Genomic DNA, 18248 nt, shown 5'->3' with positions numbered 1-18248 from the left:
GTAATAAATCGATTGTGAAACACACTTGTTGTTTGTTTTTAGTTAAGCATTTCGCATCTTATCTTTCGCAAACATGAGAATGTGGAAAGTTTCGTTTCATTGCCGGGAATTTGGGTTTGTTTGTTAAGTTTAGTTTTTAAACTTTCCTGGTGTGGATTTTGTGAGAGAGAGGGGGGAGAGAGAAGAGGAGAGTATAGAAGAGATAAGGAAAGAGAATACACCGAGCCCTGATCCAGAGACAGGTCGTGTGGGACAAGGAATGATGGAGAGGCTGTGGACCCACTCTTTCCTTCTGCTTCTCCTCAACTCTGCTTTTCAACAAGGTCAGGTTTATTTTCCCAACGTTGTCTCCACTCTGTCATTGCCTTATTGTACACCGCTCCTTTCCTATGCATCTCCAGGCGCTGCATGACATCATTGCCGGGCACCAAAGGGGGCTCGGCAATGACGCACGCTGAAAGGGAGGACTCAGTTTTCACTCCGGTTGTTTGTTTGTTTTCTTGTTTGTTTGTTGTACACCGCTCCTTTCCTATGCCATCTCCAGGCGCTGCATGACATCATTGCTGGGCACCAAAGGGGGCTCGGCAATGACGCACGCTGAAAGGGAGGACTCAGTTTTCACTCCGGTTGTTTGTTTGTTTTCTTGTTTGTTTGTTGTACACCGCTCCTTTCCTATGCCATCTCCAGGCGCTGCATGACATCATTGCCGGGCACCAAAGGTGGCTCGGCAATGACGCACGCTGAAAGGGAGGACTCAGTTTTCACTCCGGTTGTTTGTTTGTTTTCTTGTTTGTTTGTTGTACACCGCTCCTTTCCTATGCCATCTCCAGGCGCTGCATGACATCATTGCTGGGCACCAAAGGGGGCTCGGCAATGACGCACGCTGAAAGGGAGGACTCAGTTTTCACTCCGGTTGTTTGTTTGTTTTCTTGTTTGTTTGTTGTACACCGCTCCTTTCCTATGCCATCTCCAGGCGCTGCATGACATCATTGCCGGGCACCAAAGGGGGCTCGGCAATGACGCACGCTGAAAGGGAGGACTCAGTTTTCACTCCGGTTGTTTGTTTGTTTTCTTGTTTGTTTGTTGTACACTGCTCCTTTCCTATGCCATCTCCAGGCGCTGCATGACATCATTGCCGGGCACCAAAAGGGGCTCGGCAATGACGCACGCTGAAAGGGAGGACTCAGTTTTCACTCCGGTTGTTTGTTTATTTTCTTGTTTGTTTGTTGTACACCGCTCCTTTCCTATGCCATCTCCAGGCGCTGCATGACGTCATTGCTGGGTACCGAAGAGGGCTCGGTAATGACGCACGCTGAAAGGGAGTACTCAAGTTTTCACTCCGGTTGTTTGTTTGTTTGTTTGTCCGGGCGATATCTCAGCCATCCTTTGAGCGATGAAGCTGAAATTTCGGCACAATAGTGAACAAGTGCTTTGGCAAAAACGCTATTTTTTGTTTTTTGATTAATCAATTAATTGATTAGTCATTTAATTAATATCGACTTATTAAGTACTTATTTATTTCCTTTCTCCTCTGGGCATTATCTCAGGCAACCTTTGAGCTAGGAAGCTGATATTTGGACATGACAATGATCAATTGATTTGGCTTTTAAGGCTATTTTTGATTTATTGATTAATCAATTAATCGATTATTTTTTTAATTATTCGATTAATGACTTCATTAATCCTTTCATGGAAGCACTGTAATTTGAATGTATCTGTATTTGTGTTTTGTTTTTGCACAGACATAAAGTTTTTTGCAAAAAATCACAGAGTCCAGGTGCAGTTGGGTGTGACTGGTAGGGGATGTAGAGAGAGTAAAGGGTTGGGGACACAAGATTTGGAAGCAAACAGAGAATTGAGGCATTTGGCCTTTTCACGAGTGGAGTCAACTGTGGTACCATTTGAAAGGAGGGAAAAGGATGGAGGGGGAGCATACATGACAGACGGACACTTACAAGGTGCCATCAAGTTTTTGAGGATGGAGACAAGTTTGAAGGTTCAATCTTGAGGTTGGACAGATGTTGTATTTTGGCTCTACTGAGAGTGAACATCAACTTGATGCAGGCTTTGTGGAATGATTTGAGATTACCTTCTGTCGGGTTTTCCTTTCAGGAAGAGAAGACAAGTCGTTTCAAAGTAACTGCCTCACCATGGGATTGAGTATACCATGGGTGGGATGAAGGGTAAGATAACTGAAGATGTGATGGGATAGATCTGTGCATCAGAGAGAGCAAGTTTCTGTGGAAGATTTCCAAGGCTGATTTAATATCAGGGGCTGTAGATATAGAGACCAGTCCTGAAGAGAGATGGCTGCTTGCAGACCCTGCCGAGCTACCTGAGTGAACTACCAGATGTGCTTGCGCTGAGGCGGCTCTCTGAGAATAGCCAGACTGCCAGACAGATCTACGAATTGGATCTGAGGAGGAGCAGGAGACATTTGCAGGGAAGTTTGTCATCACCAAATGCAGAAGGGAGGATATATAATTTGGAGAAATCCCAGTCATAAGCTTCGCAGATTGTGTCAGTTCCACATCGTCACAGAAGTCCTTTGCTGAAGTGCCATGCGTAGTGAGAGATGTACCAACACCCAGCCAATTGGCATTGTGACAATTGAAATCACCACATATGAAGAAGAGTGAGTTGGGAGGAGTGGTTAAAAAATGTTCCATGTTGTCTGAGAGAGAGAGAGATGTGGATGGAGTCATCACAGTATGGAAGACAGTACAACACATGGAAAGGGAGTGGTGGGTACTCCTGGTGGTTGGGAGGTGGAATATCAGTACAGAGACAGTGAGAAATTGAGTTATTGATATAAAGTGAAACTCCACCACCAGGCGTGGTTCAGGTCTATCAAATCAGAGGAGGCAACAGCCAGCGAGAGACACTAAGGAGTCAGGGATGTCCTGTGGGAGGAAGGATTCTGTTAAACAGATGATCAGTTTATCAGCAGCAGTCTGGAGTAGCAGCTTATATCTAATCTGTAAGATCTGTCAGGTTGGAGAGGAGGCCTTGGATGTTTGAAGTCCAGACAGTTAGTAAATTTGGGAGTGTGTGGGATTGGGGAGGGGAAGGGCAGGATGAGGGGAACGCTGATTGGGGTAGGGTGAGGGTGAAGCTTTGAAGTGGTGGGGTAAGGGGGAAGCTTTGAAGGGCTGGGGTGCGGGGGAAGCTTTGATGGTGTGGGTTGAGGGGAAACTTGGAAGGGATGTGGTTAGAGGAATCTCTGAGGTGTGGAGTGAGGGGGGATGCAGAAAGAGGAGACATGAAGTGGAGGGAGACTGAAGAGGTGACACATAGGAAGGGTGGGGTTGGAACGATATAGGCTTGTAGGAGATGTGGGGGACATTACTGATACTGAGGGATTTGATAATTTACTAAGGATATGAAGAGGACAATCTCTGCTAACTGAACTTCTCAAGATTGCCATTTTGGACATATGGAAGCAATCATGGGATGAGTGGAAATAAATATTGTTGAAGGCATGGAGGAGGTCGTGCTGTTGGTATGAGAGGGGGGTTGATCGACCAAGCACTGAGGTGAGAGAGTTTTGGAAAATAATGTTTGTAAATAATAATAATAATAATAATAATAATAATAAGTATGGAATAGATTGTGGTGAAGAATAAGGACACATGTAGTGCTCCTGATATTGAAATGAGGAAGGCAGGGGAGCAACCATGATTTTCCTTAGGGGGGAGGCCATAGGCGTAGTTTGACTTCTCTATTTGGGGGGGGGGGGACAGGGGCTTTATATTAATAATGGGTAGCTGGGTCTGACTTCCAAAATTACCGTTTGTTAATGTAGTTACAGTTTATGTGAAATCACAAATACAGTTTACGTTCATTATTTAATCACCTTTGTCTTTTGTTTTAGCCTAATTATTTAACATGTTTACCAGCTACCACTAATATTAGCATAAAAACAAATTGTTGAATTAAAAAGAAAAGTCGAGCACTTTATGAATCATCATGACTCCAGGTGTTACACATACATAAACATTGGCTTCTACAATAAATAGATGAGGTGTGTGTGTGTGTGTGTGTGTGCGTGCGTGTGTGTGTGTGTGTGTGTGTGTGTGTGCACGTGTGAGGCATACTTTTTGTGTCTATTAATTACATACGTCTATTAATTAATTATATTCTATTGACCTGTACCTTTTATCTCTTTAGACTGCTGAGACCTTAGACCCCCTCAACCTTGGAAGACTATTTAAGACCCCTAAGATCCTTAAGACCCCAAATACCCTTTAAGACCCTTAAAAGCCCAGAGGACCCAGAAGACTCCGAGGACCCAAACGACCCAGATGACACAAAAAACCGCGAGGACCCAAAAGACCCAGTCGGCCCAAAAGTTCCTGAGGACCCAGAACTCCCCGAGGACCCAAAAGTCCCAGAGGACACGAAAGACCCCATATATCCAAAAGTCCCCGATGACCCAAAAGACCCAGAGAATCCAAAAGACCCCGAGTCCAGAAGGCAGGTTTGGTGCAATGGACCAACGGGCCCCCCATGCTTCAGCAATTTCCATTGATTATTTTGAGAATCGTCTCTCGAACTCTTCAGTTACGGCATCCAAAACGGGAATGTACATCTGCTGATGCCACCTGTTTTTTTGAGGTTGGCTTACGGTCACGGGTGTTTCATGTGTATTTGTCACCTCTTCTTAATACTCTCTTTGACCCGAAGTTGTTAATCTGATTTGAAAAAGGATGCAGCCAATCACATCGCTCTATGCAAATACCGCGATATCTGCCGTGTCTGGAGGAAGAAATCCACGCACTTGGGTTTCGTTTCGCTTTGTTACTCATGTTCAAATACGGGATGTTTTTCTAATCTTAATTATCCAAATTATCCACGAAAAACCAAATTGTAAACTACTGAAAAAAATATAGAAGGGGGCATCTCCCTCCTCCCCTGCCTCCCTCAAAATATGCCGGTGGGGGAGGCTGAGGGTCAGAAAAATGTAAGTACTAAATCAAGGCGATGGGGGTGAGAGTGCAGCAGTGTCAATCACAGTCTCTGTTGAGATGCACACACTTCAATGCATTGAGATGCCAGTAGTGCTAATCCAGTCAGATGGTTTTTCTTTTTTTTTTCTTGAGCATGTAAAGCCCTTAATTCGCCAAAAGGTGTTAAACGATGTATGTGCTGTAGCAGTTGACACCTACAATGTCATGAAATGATTTCCCAAGAAGAGCAAGTTACTGCGGCTTAAAAAACACAAACATGCCCAACAAATGTGTAGAACAGGAACACAAGTTAAATGGGAAACACATCGAGATGAACTCGTTCAAAAGCCAAAAATGCAGATAAATTTAAAAAAAAAGTATTTTTAACCAACAAATGTTCAGGTTTTAGAGGAAGAGCAGGTACACAATAAATGCTGATGGAACAAATTCCAGGGATATAATTTTAAAGAATGAGTCCACCCCATTTTGTTTATTGGATGTCTGTTGCCATGCATGTAAAATTAAATAAGTAGTGTCCCCAAATCTTGGAGAAAAACGTTCTAAAATCAGTCAAAACAACTTATCGAATACCTAATCTCTCACCTGAACTGGCTGCTTATCGATTGGTCAGATGAGTCAGTCAAGTGTTTAGGAAACAAGCACCAAAGGCTTCCACATCTCATAACAAATCCGCAAGAAGGTACAAAGTCAATTCAGAGATGACAAAGTCAAGGTAGAACACAAAGATTGTTTATTGGTGGAAATGTTCGAGCTCTTCTCTTGAGTAGTTGCTGTGAAGTTTCTGTACAGCTCGCCTTGGAATTGTTAGAGGAATATTCAGATCTTCACATAAAGTGCCTTCAGAAAGTATTCACACCCCTTGACTTTTTTCACATTTTGTTGTGTTACAGCCTGAATTTTAAGTGGATTAAATTGAGACTTTTTTGTCAATGCTATCTCTGACTGTCATGGCAACAATAAATTAAACATTGTTCACAGAACTTAGCAAGGTTTGAGCTTTGAGAGTGCATCTTCGCCGTTTTCATTTGAGTCGAAGGCATTAGTTAGAGCTGTAAATAGTTACACAAAGCTAACTACACCGTCATGGCGCTCTACCTACCGGGTTTTACACATGCGCTTCAGTCTTAAGTGGGCAGCAGCTGGAGTTACTCTTTTCAGTTGTCTTGCGTGAAATATCGGATCACTGAGCAGATCTGGGAAAAAAAACACGCAAGTTTCCTTCATTGTGCCGATAGTGTTGCGAATAAATGGAAGATCGAACCAACGTGCAGCAGACACCGAACCAGAAGCCCGATATATGGATGAAACAAGCAAGGGAATGGATGAGCAAGAGTGGGAAAGAACATGGATTGTTTCTTCACCCCGTGTATCCTTCCCTCACCCTCATTCTCTCCCTAACCCTAAACACTAAACAGATCACAAAGACAGCCTTCTTTCACCTGAAAAACATCGCCCGTCTCCGTCCATCCCTCTCCTCCGTGGCTGCAGAAACCCTCATCCACGCCTTCATCACCTCCCGTCTGGACTACTGCAATAGCCTCCTTTATGGTTCACCCTCAACAATCACCAATAAACTCCAATACATTCAGAACTCCGCTGCCCGTCTACTCACCCATTCCCGGACCCGTGACCACATCACCCCCGTCCTTTACAAGCTTCACTGGCTCCCCATCTCCCAGAGAATCCAGTACAAAATCCTCCTCTTGACCTACAAAGCCCTCCATAACCTGGCCCCATCCTACCTGGCTGACCTCCTCTCCAGACACACTCCCACCCGCAACCTCCGCTCTGCTGGTACCAACCTCCTGACCCCCCCCCCCCCCCACCCCCCATCCGGACCAAATTTAGATCCTGGGGGGACAGGGCCTTCTCCATCGCTGCTCCCACCCTCTGGAACTCGCTACCTCACACCATCAGAGACTCCTCCTCACTCACCACATTCAAAACATCACTCAAGACCCACCTGTTCAACACTGCATTCAACATTTAACCCACAGCATCTAACCCCTGACTATCTCCTCTCCTTCTCCCTCCTTTGTGCTTTGAATATTTCCCTATTGATTCTTCTTTTTTTGCAATTGTTTTTATGTTTTGCTATGCATTATGTTTTGCACTCTGTCAAAGCGTCTTTGGGCTTCCTGAAAAGCGCTATATAAAATAAATGCATTATTATTATTATTAACCCTCATTCTTCCCCTCACCCTCACTCTCAATCTTCACCTCACCCTCACCCTCAATTTTTCCCTAACCCTCAATTTTTCCCTAACCCTCATTCTTCCCCTCATCCTCACTCTCAATCTTCACCTCACCCTCACCCTCAATTTTTCCCTAACCCTCATTCTCTCCCTAACCCTCATTCTTCCCCTCACCCTCACTCGCAATCTTCACCTCACTTTCACCCTCAATTTTTCCCTAACCCTCAATTTTTCCCTAACCCTCATTCTTCCCCTCACCCTCACTCTCAATCTTCACCTCACCCTCACCCTCAATTTTTCCCTCACCCTCATTCTTTCCCGAACCCTCATTTCTCAAGTCTCCCTCTATTTTGTCTTGGTTTATTATTTATTAAATATCTTCAAATGTTTAAAACGCGATTTGATCAAAAATATCAGGATGTGCTGATAACGTGTCGGACACCAAAGCAGTCTCACCTTTTCAGCAGGTCCTTGGAACCCTGAAAGGGAGTTGCAAGTATGCATTAATTGTTTGTTAGGGGTAATGGGAGGGGGCCATAAACTACATTGAAAAGACCACAGGTATAATTGAATAATGGACAACACAAGACGATGGTGTACAGCCAAGTTGCAGCCCGAGAGTCAAAACTGTACCTCATGAAGGAAGTTCCACATCCCGATGTCATATTGTCATATTGTCCAAGAGTAAAAGTATGCTAATATGATATTGGGTCAAAGGTCTCCTCTTGCAAACATTGTCTCTTTTACATCCACATTTTTGCAAATCAGAGGGCTGGCTTAATTATTATCTTCTCCAAAGGACAGATTACTCTACCCCGATACAACTGCACAAAAGTGGAAGTTTTAAAGTAAAGTTTATATCTTCACTGGTTGTTGAATTCAGAACATGGGTTAGGGGAGATGAAGAGACTATATTATTATGTAATAGATCAACATTCCCATCCAACCTTCTATCGGATCAAGGACATACTGTACACTTAGACATAACTCTCACCACGTGTTAACCTTGCCTAATGTTCATTCCAAAACATCCCACCAATGGTGGAGATGAAGATGCTGAACTCTGGCAATATTAAAACATTATCTGTGGTATCCTGAGGTTCTGCTATGAGAGTCCAACTTACACTTCGTCCATGTTCAAATTAGAAAGAATAAACTGGAAAAGCATTCAAAGTGAAGAATAATTTGAATGTAGTTCAAGAATATAACAAAGTGCATTTACTTAATTTTCATGTTTTTAATGGTTATCTATATTATAAGAGGCGAAGGTGATTCTGTCCGTCTGTCCGGGGGTGTGGCTTAGTCCGTTTGCAGAGTAGCTCCACCCATAGCTCCACCCATTCTTTGAGAGGCTTCATGGAAACAAATATCCTGTAGCGGCTGCCGCTGAGTTTTCACAATCGCCTTGCACCTATCAAGGACGCGGAGCGATCACCATGCCGGGCTCGTCCAGGACGCCCAGGCTCGCCCTCAACTTGCCAGGCCGCAGCCAGGACGCTGGGCCACGCCCCCTGGCGCCGGGCCTGGGCAAACCCCCTGGCGGAATAGATATATATTGCTGACTGATAAACGGTTTTTCAGAGTGCCTGAGTGTTTGATTTCATTAAAGCAACTCAGATGAATTCTAGCTTTTTGTCGCGTCCATTCTTCCGATCGACGTGGGAGCCCCGGCTCCTTCATTGGTGACCTATCGACATGGACACGGCAGTCGCCCTTAAACTGCCTACCTTCTGGGAGGCTCACGCGGCGGTTTGGTTCGCACAGGCGGAGTCCCTGTTCGCCCTGCGAGGCATCACGGCCGACGACACCCGCTTCCACCATGTGGTAGCTGCGCTCGGGTCGGTTACCGCGGCCCGCGCCCTGAGCCTCCTCGAAAGCCCGCCAGCCGCTGACAAATACGGCGCGATTAAGAAGCTGCTCCTCGATGCTTTCGCCCTCCCATCGGCGGAACGCGCACGGCGCCTGCTCGATCTGCCTGAGCTCGGCGACACGCGCCCTTCCGAGCGCATGGACTACATGCTTTCACTGCTCGGCGAGCACTCTCCGGCATTCCTGTTCCGGGAGCTGTTCTTCCGTCAGCTGCCTAACCCGGTACGCCTCGCCCTGGCAAGCACGACGATCACAGATCCCCGGGCCCTTGCCAGAGAAGCCGACAAGATCTCCGCCGCAGGACAGCGCATCGTAGCGGCGACATGGGACCCACCGCCGTCCGACGCAACACCCAGGGCGCCCGAGCACCCGGCACGGTCGACGGCCGAACTGCCGACGCCATTGGCGGCCGCTCTACCGAGCCGACCACCTCCGGCACGACGACCAAGGCCTCCACCTGACCAAGCGTGGTGTTACTATCATGCCAGGTTCGGACAGAAGGCCCGGACATGCCGACCCCCGTGCACCTTCGGCAGGCCGGGAAACGGCCGGGCCGGCGTTCATTACCAGCCATGAGCGCCGGCCACACGGGCAACTTACTGTTCATCACGGATAAAGCGTCCGGACGGCGCTTCCTGTGCGACACCGGCGCCCAACTGAGCGTCATACCCGCCTCTGACCAGGACAGGCAATCCGCGGTTTGCGGCCCCTCCTTAGTTGCGGCCAACGGATCGACTATCCGCACCTTCGGCCCGCGCAACGTCACCCTCTGCTTCGGCGGCCAACGCTTTGCTTGGACGTTTGTAACCGCCAACGTGCCCGTGGCTCTGCTAGGCGCCGACTTCCTCTGCGCACACGGACTGCTGGTGGACGTCCAACGGCGTCGTTTAATCAACGCTGAAACCTTCAGCTCCCTGGTATGCACATTGAGCAGCTCCGCGCCGACCGAGCTGGCATGCGCCGTCCCGGCGGCGAACGAGTTTGCTCGCCTGCTCACGGAGTTCCCGGCCCTCACGCGGCCGACGCAGTACGGCATGGGATTGAGCACCACATACCAACCACGGGCCCGCCGGTCTACGCCAGGGCCCGCCGCCTCGACCCAGCCAAGCTCGCCGTAGCGAAGGCCGAATTCGACGCGTTGGAGCACCTCGGCATCGTGCGGCGCTCCGATAGCGCGTGGGCCTCGCCACTGCACATCGTGCCAAAGCCGGGGGGTGGATGGCGCCCGTGTGGCGACTACCGCCATCTCAATGACGCTACCACCCCCGACAGGTACCCGATCGCGCATATCCAAGACTTCTCCGCCCGTCTGGCGGGACGGGTCATTTTTTCGAAAATTGACCTCATACGGGGATATCACCAGGTACCTGTCAGGGCGGCCGACGTCCCTAAAACGGCAGTCATCACGCCGTTCGGCTTATTCGAATTCTTGCGGATGCCGTTTGGTCTCAAGAACGCGGCTCAGGCGTTCCAGCGCTTGATGGACGGCGTGCTGCGTGACCTGCCGTTCCTTTTCGTTTACCTGGACGACATCCTCGTCGCCAGCACGTCCCGGGCCGAGCACCTCCTCCACCTCCGGACACTGTTCGAGCGCCTCAGCGAGCACGGCCTCATCGTCAACCCGGCCAAATGCCACTTCGGCACGACGGCCGTTGATTTTTTGGGCCATCACATCACCAAGAACGGGGCCGTGCCGCTGCCAACCAAGGTCGAGGCCATCACCACGTTCCCGCGTCCCCGCACCATAAAGGCCCTGCAGGAATTCCTGGGAATGGTGAATTTTTATCACCGCTTCGTGCCCCGCGCTGCTCAGCTCATGCGGCCCCTCTACGAAGCCCTCCGGGGCATGCCGGCCAAGCACGACATCGCCTGGTCCGCAGCAATGGATGCGGCCTTCCAAGGCTCAAAGCGGGCCCTCGCCGACGCAACACTGCTCGCTCACCCGGTGCTCAACGCTCCCATCGCCCTCACCACGGATGCCTCCGACTACGCGGTGGGCGCCGTACATGAGCAATGGGTGAACGGGGTTTGGCAGCCACTCGCTTTTTTCAGCCGGCAGCTCCGGCCGAACGAGCTCAAATACAGCACGTTTGACCGGGAGCTCCTCGGTCTACACCTGGCCGTCCGCCATTTCCGCCACCTCCTGGAGGGCCGACCTTTCACGGCGTTCGTCGACCACAAGCCGTTGGTTTACGCCATGGCCAAGGTCACGGAGCCATGGTCGGCTCGCCAACAGCGCCACCTCTCCGCCGTGTCGGAGTTTACCACGGACATCCGGCACGTCGCCGGCAAAAACAACGCCGTGGCCGACTGTCTTTCCCGGGCCAGCGCGAACGCGGTCCACCTGGGCGTGGATTTTGCGCTTATGGCAGCGGACCAAACCACCGACACCACGGTGCAAGCCCTCCGGGCGGCGGACACGGGCCTCCGCCTGGCCGACATCCCCTGCGCGGACACTGTCCTGCTCTGCGACGTCTCCCAAGGCCAGCCTCGCCCCATCGTGCCCGTCGCCTGGCAACGCCGCATCTTCGCCTCCCTCCACGGCCTTTCCCACCCGGGCCGGAAAGCTTCCCAGAAGCTGGTGTCGGCGCGTTTCGTCTGGCACGGCCTTCGTCGGGACGTCCGCGATTGGACCAGTGCCTGCACGGCCTGCCAACGGGCCAAGGTCCACCGACACACCCAGGCCCCGCTGGCACCTTTCACCGTGCCCGAACGACGTTTCGACCACGTCAACGTGGATCTGGTGGGCCCCCTCCCCCCGTCACGGGGGTTCACACACCTGCTCACCATGGTGGACAGGACCACCAGGTGGCCGGAGGCCGTTCCCCTCGTCTCCACCACCACCGCCGACGTGGCGCAGGCTTTCATCGCCACCTGGGTCGCCCGCTTCGGCGCACCGGCGGACATCTCGTCAGACCGCGGTCCACAGTTCACCTCCGAGCTGTGGGGCGCGGTCGCCCGCAATCTGGGGATCAAGCTCCACCGTACTACGGCCTACCACCCCCAAGCAAACGGGTTGTGCGAGCGATTCCACCGCTCCATGAAGGCCGCGCTCATGGCCGGCCTTCAAGACGTCGGGTGGGCCGACCGGCTGCCGTGGGTCCTTTTGGGCCTTCGCACGGCCCCCAAGGAGGACCTCCAGGCATCCACCGCCGAGCTTGTCTATGGCCAGGTGCTACGCGTCCCGGGCGAATTTGTGCCCGACGCTACCAGTCCCTGGTCCGCAGCTCACCAGCGCTCGGACCTCCAGGAGGCCGCCCGACGGTTTGCCCCCGTGCCAACATCCCACCACGGTGACCCCCAGTCCTACGTCCCCCCAGCACTCCGCACAGCGGAGTATGTTTTTGTGCGTCACGACGCACATCGGTGGCCACTCCAGCCGCCGTACGACGGGCCCTTCCGGGTGCTGCGACGGGACGACAAGTCGTTCGTCATCGACATCGGCGGCAGGTCGGACCGGATTGCTGTGGACCGCCTCAAGCCGGCGCACGTGGACGTCGACCACCCACCACGGGTGGCCCTTCCGCCGTGGCGAGGCCGTCCCCCGTCCACGGTGCCCCCCACTCGACCGCCCACCACCTCACCGGACCCCCTCCCACGACCCGCCAGGGGTCGCTTCGGCCGGGTCATCAGGACCCCCCTCAAATTGACCCTGCCGGTGCAAGTCGATTCTGGAGGGACGTGTGTAGCGGCTGCCGCTGAGTTTTCACAATCGCCTTGCACCTATCAAGGACGCGGAGCGATCACCATGCCGGGCTCGTCCAGGACGCCCAGGCTCGCCCTCAACTTGCCAGGCCGCAGCCAGGACGCTGGGCCACGCCCCCTAGCGCCGGGCCTGGGCAAACCCCCTGGCGGAATAGATATATATTGCTGACTGATAAACGGTTTTTCAGAGTGCCTGAGTGTTTGATTTCATTAAAGCAACTCAGATGAATTCTAGCTTTTTGTCGCGTCCATTCTTCCGATCGACGTGGGAGCCCCGGCTCCTTCAATCCACCATTTTATTACCTCGAATGGCTTTGAGGCCTGTTTAGTTAGGCCCATGCTGTCTTTATCTCTCACACAGGTTTATTTCAATTCTAATTCGATATATCATTTCATTTCTAACAGTCACTAACAGTCGCTAACATCGTGTTAGACTCGGTTGAAAAAAAACGGGAAGAGAATCCCATGAAAGTTTCCGTTTATAGAACGAAATGATTTCTCAAAGGCCTGTAAACTAAAGCCCATTTTATCAAATTCACCATCTGATTTAATTTTTATCGATGGTTTTAGACTCGGTGTCAGAAATAATTGAGAACATTCACGCACACACGGGAAATTGCCGAGATATATTTATAAAAATCGCGCCACGATGATATACGAAAATACACCGCCTAAAATAACATTCGGGGAAAATGTCGACATATATTACAAATTCGCTTTTTCTTTTCCGTTAAGATATATTACTTTTACCTTTTATGAGAGTCGGCACAAAAACGACATATATATCTTCGTTCTTTCTTATTTCATTCAACATTATTATCCGGAAGTAAAATATGTTTCAGGAAAAATACCGAGAGATATTTCTTCGTTTTTTAAAAATTAGTTATGTGCGCATACACTTTAAATAGGTTAATTTGAAATCTTTAATTTTCACAATGTAATTTACTTGCCATTTGTCATTTGATAATTACGAGACACTTCCTCTTGAAGATCGTGACAATTCGTGCGCTGCGTGGAAACTTCCATTTCCAAAATGAATGTGACGGTCGATGAAGAACGCAGACTTGAACAGGATGCAGCAAGAAAACGAATGAGACGGGCGAACGAGTCCGTCGACGAACGTCAATGCAGACTTGAACAGGATGTAGCAAGAACCGCACAGAGCCCGCACGAGACGGGAGAACCGCACAGAATGCTGCTGCAACAACGATGAGGTGAGGAGGTTTGGAGAGCGAGATGCTAGGGGTTGGAGAGTGAGGCGCGAGGGGTTGGAGAGCGAGGCGCGAGGGGTTGGAGAGCGAGGCGTGAGGGGTTGGAGAGCGAGGCGCGAGGGGTTGGAGAGCGAGGCGCGAGGGGTTGGAGAGCGAGGCGCGAGGGGTTGGAGAGCGAGGCGCGAGGGGTTGGAGAGCGAGGCGCGAGGGGTTGTAGAGGAGTGTGAGGGGTTGTAGAGGAGTGTGAGGGGTTGTAGAGGAGTGTGAGGGGTTGGAGAGGAGTGTGAGGAGGTATTGGAGAGGAGTGTGAGGGGGTATTGGAGAGGAGTGCGAGGGGGTATTGGAGAGGAGTGCGAGGAGGTATTGGAGAGGAGTGCGAGGAGGTATTGGAGAGGAGTGTGAGGAGGTATTGGAGAGGAGTGCGAGGAGGTATTGGAGAGGAGTGCGAGGAGGTATTGGAGAGGAGTGCGAGGAGGTATTGGAGAGGAGTGCGAGGAGGTATTGGAGAGGAGTGCGAGGAGGTATTGGAGAGGAGTGCGAGGAGGTATTGGAGAGGAGGTATTGGAGAGGAGTGTGAGGAGGTATTGGAGAGGCATGTGAGGAGGTATTGGTGAGGAGTGTGAGGAGGTATTGGAGAGGAGTGTGAGGAGGTATTGGAGAGGAGTGTGAGGAGGTATTGGAGAGGAGTGTGAGGAGGTATTGGAGAGGAGTGTGAGGAGGTATTGGAGAGGAGTGTGGGGAGGTATTGGAGAGGAGTGTGGGGAGGTATTGGAGAGGAGTGTGGGGAGGTATTGGAGAGGAGTGTGGGGAGGTATTGGAGAGGAGTGTGGGGAGGTATTGGAGAGGAGTGTGAGGAGGTATTGGAGAGGAGTGTGGGGAGGTATTGGAGAGGAGTGTGAGGAGGTATTGGAGAGGAATGTGAGGAGGAGTGGCATTGGAGAGGCATGAGGGTGGAGAGGAGTGAGGGGTCACATATTATGTGAAATAAATAAATTGTTCATTACACCATTTTAACCATTTTGTAAAATTTAATGTGCAGCATCTAAATCAAGATGTCCAAATGTCACATACGTCAATACCCGTGGGATTCCCACGGGTGACCCCACTAGTCTTACTATAATTCACCAAATGTCCGTCCATCTGTCTGTCCGTTCGAAGGTACCGCAAAAACGGCTGAACTGATCGCAACGATATTTTGGGTGGGTAATACTGGTACCCCCTGGAGTGAAATAGGGTATATTGTTTTTCCAATTTCAGCTTTGGCCCCCAGCATTTTAAGGTTTGGACTCCCGCATAACGTTATTTTCCGGGGTACTGCACAAATGGCTGCACCGATCGCAACCTGACAAATGAAAACAAACGGTTTAAAAATAATTACCTTGGACAAAGACCTTTATAAGGACATGGGTTGTATCCCTGCTTGAGAGAATGCCAACCCCCACCCCCACCCGCCATCACGGCCGCCTCTCCAACTTACAATCCCACGAGATATGCGGAAAGGACGACTCAAAACCAATTATCTTCTTTTTGATTGGTATATAAACATCATTAAAAGTAAATAATGACCTCGGCCAAAGTTCAAATGACGTGAGTGTAATCTCTACATGAGAGAATTCCACATAGCTATTTGGGCGGTGTATAAGCCAACAGATCGCTATCTCCATCGATCTTGCCGAGGCCGTAACACCTATCGGCTCAAAATCCTTTTAACTGTTGATTTGGTCGTTAGCTGCAACGAGCAGCTCTATGAGAGGACCGCGTTGTTGTTCTTGTTGTTGGGGTGCCTTTTTGAATAGCGCATGCGCATACACTCGGATGTGCGTTGGTATGAGGTAAGAACATATTGCAACGGATATCCTCATTATTCGACACGTCACAGCTGGTGACCACACTGTGGTCATTTTTCTCTTGTTACAATGAAGGAAACATTAACAATGTTGTTAAAAGTTTATTTTGTGATTGGAGATATGTTGTTTGGAATTAAAAAAGAGATATCGAGTTCAAGTGAATGACGACATGCCGTGATGGTTGCTACTTTCTGAGCGTAAACTTCGCGGATCGCCATATGCAGATTCGCCACGGACCCACGATCGATGTTTCTATATGTGAACATACCCGTTTGTTTGCGAAAGGGTCGGTTTTTCATGGAAGTCCTTCACGAACTTGCTGTCCATGTCTGACGTGCGACTGAGGGTGCTACAGGAATGTGGAATTTATTGGTTTCATGCTTTAGCATTCGCCGTATCTGCATTGCCTGTTTGCTTCTGGCCTCCCAACCGTGCGTAGCACGGGTATCTCACCAGTGCAAGTAATTGGTGCTAACTCTTGTTCCTCTTTTCTTTTTATTTCCTTTCAGCAAGAAGTTGCACATCTCCACCATCATGGATTGATCATGGTGAACTGAGTAACTGGAAGAAAGGGTTTCAAGAGGATGAACTTGCACTTTATGAATGCAACAAGGAATATATTCTAATTGGTCAAAGAGTTTGTGTTGAAGGTGCCTGGTTGGATCGAAATACCCAGGGGCAAGACAACATCTGGTGCAAACGATGTAACACTTCCTTCTAAATTTCTATTCTTGTGTGTGTGCTCTCCATTCTTGCTTCTCCATGTCTCCTTCTTTCAAATGTTGGCTTACTTAGGATTCCAGGTGGAAGTCTATTGTTCTGATAACGCAGGTTTCAGTCAATGCATTGGCAGTGGAGTAGTGGGGTGATAGATAGGTTGCTGTGTTTCAAATGTTGTGTGGTTAAGTGGTTAAGTGGTGTTAAAAAAGGTGATTTGGTAAAACTGAAAAAGAGGAGCAAAACAGGCTGGAAAGATTATTGGAGAAAAGATAGATGTAAGTGTCATCTCTCATGACCGCGTTTTAATGAAAGTTAAAGCCATTGTGCAAAATCCTATCCACCTATTACATACGTTTTATGAACAGATGATGTCTGGTAGGAGGTTAAGAGGTTTGACGTGCATAACCAGAAGATTTCTGAAATAATTTGTACAATTTTCTTTTTTTAAATGAAAGTCGGTGACATTAAAGGGCTTAGTGGGTAGTAGTGGGGACATTGTAGTTGTCTGTTGAATTGTCACCTTCGCCATCGAAGGTGGATGGAGGTTAGGTTTTCACACCTGTCTGTTTGTTTGTCTGTCTGTTTGTCTGTATGTCAATTGCGTACAGGTCACAATTTTTAACCGATCTTTACGAAACTTCACCAAGTTGTAGAGTTGGTCATAAGGAAGAAGCCTATTGATGTTGAGGTCAAAAGCTCAACATAGGCCAAAGGTCAACAACATTGTCATGTTTCTAAAATCCTCAATTTTCATCTCATTGACTTGAAATTTTAAGAGGATTTACATATCAGGTCACTGAATTCAGCCACCAATTATTTTTTAGGTCAACTATGGCAAAAAGGTCAACATAGGCCAAAGGTCAACAACATAGGTGAAGTTTCTAAAATCCTCAATTTTCATCCGATTGACTTGAAATTTTAACAGTATTTGCATATTTGGTCACGTAATTCAACTAACAATTGTTTTTGAAGTTTAAACTTGAAAAAGTCAACATAGGCCAAATTTCTAAAATCATCCGTTTTTATGTGATTGGCTTGAATTTTAAAGAGGATAAGCATATCAGATCACTGAATTCAACCACCTATTATTTTTGAGAAAGGCCAAAAGGTCATCATTACAAACATTACAAACAACATTACAAACAAAAAGTCAACATCAACAAAAGGCCAAAAGGACAACAACTTATTTTAGGGATTTTGCAAGTATCGTGCCAAGACATATTTATTGTTCTTCGTTTGTGAACAGGATATCTCAAAATGTTGTGAGACTTGTGTATGGTGAAATTTGGTGGAGAGTTTAGTTTTGTGACAAAGACAAAATGATTAGATTTTAGTGAAGGTTCAGATCCGGATCCAGAACAGAATTTTTTTTAAAGTGATTCTTCACCATTGTGTATTCAGGCCAAACCAATATATAGCATGATAACTCAGAAAGTTAGGGACAGATTCGGACGAAACTTGGTGGACAGGTTGGGTGTGTGAACAGGACGAATTAATTTGATTTTGGTGAAGATCCGATTCCGGTTCCACATTCTCGAATGTGGATCCGATTCCGGTTCACATTCGAGAACTTCAAAATATTCATAGTGATTATTCACCATTGATTGATAGAGCCAAAAACTACATACAGTCCATATAGAAAGTCTACACCCCCTTTGAAAATTTTTTCATCTTTTGTTGCATTATAGCCTGGAATTTAATTGCATTCAATCAGACTTATTTCACCTTTAT

The 18248-nt window shown here is 48.6% G+C and overlaps 1 protein-coding gene across 2 annotated transcripts in view; it reads left to right on the top strand.

Moving 5' to 3' along the window:
- LOC137431100 (uncharacterized) overlaps window positions 1-18248 on the top strand; it is a 172319-nt gene continuing 154071 nt past the window's right edge. The window contains exons 1-2 of one of the 2 annotated variants that reach the window (XM_078781398.1): window positions 1-323; window positions 16307-16501. In XM_078781398.1, coding sequence (XP_078637524.1) covers window positions 260-323; window positions 16307-16501 — 259 coding nt within the window. In that variant the 5' untranslated portion in view covers window positions 1-259. The remainder of the gene's footprint in view (window positions 324-16306; window positions 16502-18248) is intronic. The other variant, XM_068122007.2, reaches the window with a different exon arrangement.

Source organism: Myxine glutinosa, chromosome 7 (genome assembly GCF_964187855.1).
Source record: "Myxine glutinosa chromosome 7, kmMyxGlut1.1, whole genome shotgun sequence".
NCBI classification, from domain to species: Eukaryota; Metazoa; Chordata; class Myxini; order Myxiniformes; family Myxinidae; genus Myxine; species Myxine glutinosa.
This window is presented reverse-complemented; position numbering and strand designations above follow the sequence as displayed.